The sequence below is a fragment of the Mustelus asterias genome, chromosome 20, assembly GCF_964213995.1.
Source record: "Mustelus asterias chromosome 20, sMusAst1.hap1.1, whole genome shotgun sequence".
In the NCBI taxonomy this organism is placed as follows: domain Eukaryota; kingdom Metazoa; phylum Chordata; class Chondrichthyes; order Carcharhiniformes; family Triakidae; genus Mustelus; species Mustelus asterias.
In genome coordinates this window covers 24,599,453-24,608,199 of record NC_135820.1, presented here as the reverse complement: position 1 = coordinate 24,608,199, position 8,747 = coordinate 24,599,453, and the positions used below count along the sequence as shown (strand labels likewise).

The window sequence follows — 8,747 nt, the reverse complement described above, 5'->3', positions numbered from 1 at the left end:
GCTTGTCAAATTAAGTGTATGTATGCAGGAGTAATCCTCCCGATTTGTTAACTGTCCGACCACGCCAATTGTCCTAACTAAGTTTTTACGTGATTTTGTTTTCTTCCGTTGGCGGTATGTGTAGCATGTCGCTACTCCCCAGGAAAGTGCTAAGATGAGTTGGATGACAACCAGTGTATGTGAAATGATTCGGATCCAGGGGTGAATGTTTACGTTTAGACCCCAGTCCCACACCTTCTGTGCCCATGTTTTGATATGTGATTGTAGCTGATGGTATAACCGGACGGAGTGTCCTACTTTGAGTCGGAGCTCCCTTAGAACTTCAGTCAGGTGTGGGATGGGGGCTTGCTTGGGTTCCTGATAGTCTTTTAAGTTATCCTTTAGAGGGTCTGTGGCATTAAAAGTTACTGTCTGTCTATTTCGAATATTGGTGATGTGAGCCTGACCTATAGTGACTGGTCTGCGCGGGGTGAAACAGAAGTTTGGGTTGGGGATTGGGCATGTTAGTCCATTGTATATAAATGATGTACGTGTGGTGGCCACACAGTATCTACCCCGTCCCCCGTATCCTGCCCGGGCTAAGTGTGGATCTATGGGTGTAATTTCTAGGGTGCAGTCCTGTGTCCAGTTAAACCCACACTCTGCTGCCTCTCCTTGTCTCAGTGGGTGGGGACAGATGGTGATCTCTCCCCGCTGTTTGCACCCTGCGAGAGAGACACTGGACATTATACCATGCCTGGAGATGGCCGTGGTTTCAGTTATCTGGTAGCGGAGGGGGGCATTGCCCCTAACAACACCAATGTTTTCAATCCGGAAGCTAGGGAATGGCCCAGCGTCCTGTGTGACTGTTGGAACCAACAGAACCATTCCTATCCCGGTGCCCTCACTAACCTCGCAGTCGGGGATCACTGGATACACCCGTGTCATCCCTTTCAGGGTCCGGTCATCCAGCATCCCCTTCTGATCTGCGAGTTGCGCTAGCTGGGCGCTGTCGATCCAGTCGGGCACCTCCCCCCTGTGTACCTGGTCCAGATTGTGTCGTACTTGTGCTAGCATCCACTGACCATACACATGGCATAGCTGTCCCTGTTGTACCCGGGCAGTGTCCTCCCTCTCCCTGTCTATGAGGCAGTTAATGGTCCGGACGTGCGCTTCTAGTACTGCAATCCCAGTACTGCAATACCTTTAAGACTTGATTACCTGTAAAGACTCGCATTCCAATCATTATTTTGTAAATTGAGTTTGTGTCTTTATATGTCCTGTTTGTGAACAGAACTCCCACTCACCTGACGAAGGGGCAGCGCTCCGAAAGCTTGTGCTGCCAAATAAACCTGTTGGACTTTAACCTGGTGCTGTGAGACTTCTTACTGTGTTTACCCCAGTCCAATGCCGGTATCTCCAAATCATTTCTTGTATAGGTCAGGGTCGCCTGACTTAAACACCTCAGACCTGGACTTCAGCAAGCAGTGGATATCCCTGTTCATCCATGGTTTCCGGTTGGGAAACACACGGATTTGCTTCTTTGGCACACAGTCTTCTACACACTTACTAATGGAGTCAATTACTGTAGTGGCGTATTCATTCAGGCTGGTCGCAGAGTTTTTAAATACTGACTAGTTTACTGACTCTAAACAGTCCCATCGGAGATCATGATTCCTCAGACCAACATTGCACGACTTTCTTTGACAGATTCTCCCGTTTCAGTTTTTGCTTGTAAACCGGGAGCAGGAGGACAGCCTTGTGGTCTGATTTGCCAAAGTGTGGGCGGGCAATATAGCGGTAGGCATGTTTGATATTGGTTTCACAGTGGTCTAGGATGTTGGGGTCTCTGGTGAAACAGGAGACATGTTGGTGGTATCTTGGTAGGACGCTCTTGAGCTTGGCCTGATTGAAGTCCCTGGCCACGATGAACAAGGCCTCGGAATGTTTCGTCTCGAGGCTGTGGTGGTGTATATTTCGTCCAGCGCGGTCTTCATGTCTGCATGGGATGGGATGTAACTGCTGTCAGGACAACAGAGGTGAACTCCCACAGAAGGTAGTAGCGGCAGCATTTTAGCATCAAATATTCTAAGTCCGGGGAACAGAACCTTGCCAGTGTTACTACATCTAGGCACCACAAGGTGTTGATTAGGAGGCAGACCCCACCACCCCTAGCCTTGCCTGAGGCCGTTGTACAGTCCATTCAGTGGATTGAGAAGCCCTCTGGTTGTAGGGCACAGTCCAGTGAAGCAGGAGTGAGCCACGTCTCCGTGAAACAGTACACAGCAGTCCCTCAGTTCGTTTTGAAAAGTGAGTTTGGCTTTAAGTTTGTCTAGCTTGTTTTCCAGAGATTGGACATTTACCAGGAATAAACTGGGGAGGGGGCCTTGGGACCGCGTTGCTTCACTCACAGCTGCAGGCCTGCATGTTTTCCACACTTCCTGGAGTGACTGCTTCCTTTCGTGCCTGGAAGACTTAGTAGGCTGTGAGAGTAGGATGCGGTGTTAAGGGTATAGGTGCGTCCAATGAGGTTCTTCGCTTTGGTCAGTGTGTGAATGGAGGATTTGTTGCCTTGTTTGCGGTTCCTGCATCGGTAGATGGGTCTGCGCGGTCGTGTCTTCTGGGTCGCTGTCGGTCTGCGGTTTGGCTTCGGAGGATGTCCAGACCACTCTCCGGTGTGGATGAGTCGAAGGCCGGTAGGTGGATGACGTTTCTGGGGTTGCAGTTGAGCCGATGGCCGGTTCCACGTGTTGGGGTCCTCAGGATCACTGCCAGGTCAGAGTCTTCCTTCGGAGGTTGGAGGGTCTCTAGACCTGCAAGGAAATTTAAAAGAGCAGTTTTAGTGATTTTTAGGCAGTGGGGGTTGATTTTTAGGAGTGTGGGGCGATTGTAGAAGGGGGGAGTGGGTGGAGTGCTTGGAGCCCACAGGAGGTCACAGCTTTCTGGGTCAGACGGGTTGGGGGCTGGTGGAGTGGAGGCTCCAGTTCCAGACTTGCTGGTCTGGCCACTGGGGTCGGTGGGGGGTGGGTCTGATCGTTGGAGACCAGCAGAGTGAATGCCTCGGCTTCGGCAGCGTTTTCCTGGTCGCTAGGGGTTGGCAGAGTGAAGCCTTCAAGGGCGTTTTCCTGGCCAGTAGAAGCTGGTATAGGGAAAGCCCCGGTTCTGGGACTGCACCACCGGTTGCAGATCCCACGTGGTCAGCTGATCCGGGTCAGCTTCATGTCGGGTGTCTCCAGGGTCCTAAGGATCACCAAATCTGTAAGAGATTGTAATTGGGTGATCTCTTTTTGGAGATGTCATTGCCTGGCACTTGTGTGGTGTGAATGTTACTTGCCACTTGTTAGCCCAAGCCTGGATGTTGTCCAGGTCTTGCTGCATTTGGATATGGACTCCTTCAATATCAGAGAAGTCACGAATTATGCTGAAAATTGTGCAGTCATCACTGAACATCCCCACTTCTGACCTTATGATAGAAGGAAGGTCATTGATGGTTGGACCTCGGATACTCTCCTGAGGAACTCCTGCAGTGATATCCTGGAGCAGAGATTATTAACTTCCAACTACCACAACCATCTTCCTTTGGGGCAGGTACGACTCACCAGTGGAGAATTTTCCCCAATTCTCTGACTCCAGTTTTGCTACACTTGGTCAAATGCTGCCTTGAGTCAAAGATATTAAATAATTAGTTTACCTTAAGGTGATGTAAATTGCAGGGGAGAAACACCTGTTGGTAAGTGGTTATAACTACCATGTCCTACAATTATATAGTCAACTGAGTGGTCAGCAGTCAAGGAAGGCTGAACAGGATTCAAAACAATAGCTACACCAATCCATGCAGGATGGTTCAAATTTGGAAGTCATAAAGACCAGGTCTATTATGGGAAACCTCGTCAATCAATCAAATCCAAATTATGCAGGAAATCTCCCAATGGATTTGAGAATTAAAATACATTAGAGCATGTCTAGGCAGATGAGTTACAACGAAAGCTCCAAATGGAATAAGTTAACTCAAAGAATACAACAGCCATTATTTTGGATTTGAAAAAAACATTCTTGGATTTTTTTGAAGTGTAAATGCTGAAGATTTCTGTTAAATTTCAGCATGTTATTTTATTCAGACCAGGGATAACACTGCTTAATAAAAGCGTTTCCTCCCACAGTCCAAAGATGTGCAGGTTAGGTGGATTGGCCATGGTAAATTGCCCCTTCGTGTCAGGGGGAGTAGCAGGATAAATATGTGGGGTTACAGGGATGGGGCCTGGGTGGGAATTTTGTCAGTGGAGGCTTGCATGATGGGCCAAATGGCCTCCTTCTGCGCTGTAGGAATTCTATGATAAAAAGATGCCAAATGCTGGTGAGTTCTGCCCAAGTCAATACTTGAGTCATCATGTTGTTGGTGGGAACATAAGGAAGAATAAATCTGTACTCAAACAAGAACAGTGACTTTGGAGGGGGGGGTGGTGTCAAAAGAGGACAGATTCGAACTTGATCATGCCTCTCCTCCTCCATGAGGCTAGGGCTCACCTGTAATAGAACCCTGGTGAACACATGATAAATCATCGCCTTGTCTTATAAAATAGGAATGGCAAGGAACTGGAGGGCAACTGGTACCCATCGAGTCAAAACCTAACAAATCAATGCCTTCCAGAACGAAGAATTCACCTTAACAGCAAGCCACCCACTCACCAGATGATAATTTAATCAGGATAGGGAGAGTGTTGGAGACAATGTCACATTATTATAATTAATAGCAATAATTGTAATTATTCATCAGTTCAAAGAACTAAATGTATACTAATGCCATCAAGGGAATTTGATGGAAATAATAAGAATGCACAAAAGTATTACAGCAACACAGTATTTAATGTTAATTGTAAAAACTCAAATTTGTAACTATAGTTACAATACAATCAGCCTTTACACTATACAAAAAACCTCATTCTTATACACCATTTAATAAAAAATGCTTGGTAATACGAGTCGGCATCGAAACAAGGGAAGTGCAAAGACAAGAATTCCTGATGCAGGGCATTGCTTTCACCATAAACCAAGGAGGAGGAGATGGAGATGGCAAAACAAAGGAAAATATGCCACACATTGAGGGAATGGAAGCCTCCTTTACAGAGCCTTGAAAGCAATTGACTTGTATGCAGCGCAATCCATTCCTATCAAGATGCTTTGCAAGTTGTTCCAGCTCAAAATAAGCAATATTAGTATTGAAACGTTTCAGTTACTGTACCCAGCCAGGTATAGCTCACTTCACTCATTCACTGCCACTGCAACACCATCTGTCCCAGTCCCCATTCACTAAAAGATTTGAGAATGCACCAATGGGGAAAGAGTGGCAGGAGTTTAGAGCAATCAATGAGTGGATGACCAATGTGATCAGTACTGGTGTGGGTACACAGACTGGCACCAACACACCTCCAAAGCACTATTTAAGATGTATTCAGCACCAAAAATAGTTAGATGGAGATGTAATGTATCCCTGGATTACCTTGGAAATACCCTACAGTTTCACCTCCAAGCCCTTACCCACCTAGCAATCAGCAGACATGGAATCCTTAGCAGCTGGTTTGAGGATAAAAACATTAAAATTAAATTTGGATAAAAAAGCTCATTCTACCTCACATTTACTGTGTTCAACTCTGAATATCAAATCTCTAGCATTTTTAGTGGTATGAATTGCCTTCTCAGTGCTATTGGATTCTCCAGCAGTGTTCCCAATTACCTTGTATATTGAAAAAGGGAGGGAATAAAAAGATATTTATACAAATAGTCTAGTCGAGCTCCGTCTCCTGGCCTCACAAGCATGGCTGCATCTTCCTGGTTCGGTTTCCCACAACTAACCTGGCTCAGTTACTCAAAAAAAGTGTGGGGTTGGGTGGATGGGGCGGGGGAGGGGGTAAGTAGTGAAGCGATATTTGCTCTGTTCATTTCCCCTCTTGGAGTCACCGTATTTCCTATCAATGAGCAGAAGCCACTTGTTAACCAGTTAAAAAGACAGCTCAGTGTGGCTTCCAAAGTGCAAATGGAAAGGTAGCTGCATTAGGGAAGGTGAAAAATAGGAGGGAGCTCCGCAAGTTTCAAAAAAGTTTAAAATGTGCCTGAAATCAGTTAAAACATGCCTGAAATCATTGCGTCCACACACTTTCTAAATCACACAAACGTATGTCAGTTAGGGATATTAATACAAAAAAATCTGTACAGCATTAGAAAGGTGAGGATCGCGTATTAAAAAAATACTAAGTTCTAACTGTTTCCAATTTAGAAACTTCAGTTTTAGAAACAGAACTATGTTCGCAAATAAAAAGATTTTGTCAAGAGTTAGAGGGAGTTTTAAAAAGAAACTTTCCCAATAGTTTTTGATCCAAAAATAGCTGTAGATTGTTGAGGAAATTTGGGCAGGTAAGGCTCTTGTGGTCTCCAGCTTTGTTAGTGAATTCCACCCCCCCTTTCCCTTATTTATAAAAGCTCTGTTGCAGACCTATACACATATTTAACAAACAGGAAGGTGCTCTGCATCCTCCAGTCCAGATCCAGCCTGTAGACCAAGGCAATGCCCACTTCACCGCTAGATATCGCCTCCATCTTGTGTGGGACTCAGGAGCTCATCATAAGCATCACCAGTTCGGAACGGCGTGCGGTTAGGAAGTTGGACAACTTGGTTAGAAAGGTTCTCAGTTTATAAACGAGGTGGTGTTTTCAGGGTTATTCTGGAGTTCAGCGCTGGCAAAAAACCTCACATCACGGTCTCTGTCCGACTGCAGAATCAGAACAATCTCCTCGACAGCTTCTACATGAGGGTTCTCAGCCTCTGTGAAATATGCTGGGAATAAAGAATTTGCACAGCATTAAACAGGGCCCACTTTCTTTTATTCACTTAAAATTATACAGCACAGGAGGAAGCCATTCAACCCAGTCCCATTCTGTTTTTCAGTAGTCCTGCAAATTTATTATTTTCAAGTATGTACATCTTTGGTTCAGGGCAGTGCTTTCCAGATCAAAACAAGCTATCGAGTGTACAAGTTTCTCATTTCTGAACAACCACCCCATCGGACTTTTTTTTTGCCGATTGTTTTAAACCTATGGTTACTGATCTTTTTGCCAGTGGCAACTGTTTCTTGTAAGAATTTTGTTTAAAAATAACCTTGCACATAGTGGAAGTGGAATCTAATCGATGTACAAAATTCTCAAATGACAAGTTTTCCTTTTCCACAATCCATTTTTCTTTTCAAGGCATCACCAACCCTTTACTGTGCCTGTTTCACCAGCCTCTAAAACTCTCCAGATTTCTCACTCACAAGATTACTCTTCAGAAATTGAGTCCCATGTAGTAATGTGAGCTTTTTATAGCATTATCACCAGAGTCAGCTTGACCCAGTACTCACTAGATGCCCAGATATGCACTCTTCCTAGCAGTAGTTAAGGATAATAATCAGAAGCAGGAATAGTTTTTAAAAAATGTTCATGGGTTGTGGGCACTGCTGGCAAAGCCAGCATTTATTGCCCCTCAATTGCCTTTGAGATGTTGGTGGCGAGCTGGCGTCTTGAACCGCTGCGGTGTAGGTGCACCCAAAGTGATGTTGCTGTAAGGGGTTCTAAGATTTTGACCTCGCAATTTCAAAATAATGCTAACTACCTGCCTGAAAAATACTAATATACTTCCAAGTCAGGATAATGTGACTTTGAGGCAAACGTTTCCATGCACCTGCTGCCCTTCCCTTTCTCGTCAATAAAGAGTGTGAGCTTGGGAGGAGCTGTTGAAGCAACCTTGTTGCGTTAATGCACTGTATATGGCACACACCATAGCCACAGTGGAATGGCAGTGGAGGGGGTGAATGTTTAAAGTGTGAATGGAGTGAGGGGGAGGTTCATAGATGGTGGAGAGGCTCTGGTAGGTCAGGAGTTCCTCATCAGGATATGCAGATTCTGACTTGCTCTTTTAGTCACAATATTTACATAGGCGGTCCAGTTCAGTTTCTGGTCAATGGTAGGCGCCAGGATGTTGATGGTGAGCAATAGGTAATGCCAGCGAATAGGTAATGTTAGACTCTCTTGGCGATGGTCATTACTTGACCACATGCACATGCATGGCATAAATGTTACTTGCTACTTGTCAACCCATGCCTGGATATTGTCCAGGTCTTGTTGCATGCAGGCACAAACTGTTTACTATTTTGAGAAGTTACAAATGGTACTGAATGCTGTACAATCTTCACTGAACTGGCCTTGTGTGCTCCTGGCCTTATGTTGGAGGAAAAGTTATTGATGTTACAGCTGAAGATGGTTGGACGAGGGCACTGCCCTGAAGAACTTGGGTTGTTTTTATTCTCCTCATTCAGTCCAAACTTCAGCTCAGATCAGTACACTGATCCCTGGGCTGGGATAATCAGGGGAACCTCCTGTAGGGTCAGTACTACAGCTTACTCATTAATCCACTGGGGAATTTGAAGAACAGGTTTTTAAATAAATGTAGCATTTCATTAGTGTTGTAAGCTGAGACAGTCGATGTTTCAATATCCATGCTGTACACTCAGGCCTTGTCCAAATCCAAACAAACTTTGGACAGTGGAGGGCAATGTGCTGACAGATTGGAATATCACACACGCACGCACGACTCTGGTATAATATATAAACATATCCAATGCCAATTATTAAAATCTCGCTGAAAACAGTGTGGCTCACTATGTGAATAATAACCCCCAGGATCCCACAGCAAGGTGTTCATTGCTTTAAACCACTAATACCCTCCTTTAGGAGCACTA

General features: G+C 45.2%; 1 protein-coding gene across 6 annotated transcripts in view; it reads right to left on the bottom strand.

The window, feature by feature from the left end:
* Positions 1-4,825: 4,825 nt before the first annotated feature.
* Positions 4,826-8,747, bottom strand: part of ppp4r1l (protein phosphatase 4, regulatory subunit 1-like) — a 204,106-nt gene continuing 200,184 nt past the window's right edge. For all 6 annotated transcript variants that reach the window (XM_078236343.1, XM_078236347.1, XM_078236344.1 and 3 more), the window contains one exon: positions 4,826-6,808. In XM_078236343.1, coding sequence (XP_078092469.1) covers positions 6,660-6,808 — 149 coding nt within the window. In that variant the 3' untranslated portion in view covers positions 4,826-6,659. The remainder of the gene's footprint in view (positions 6,809-8,747) is intronic.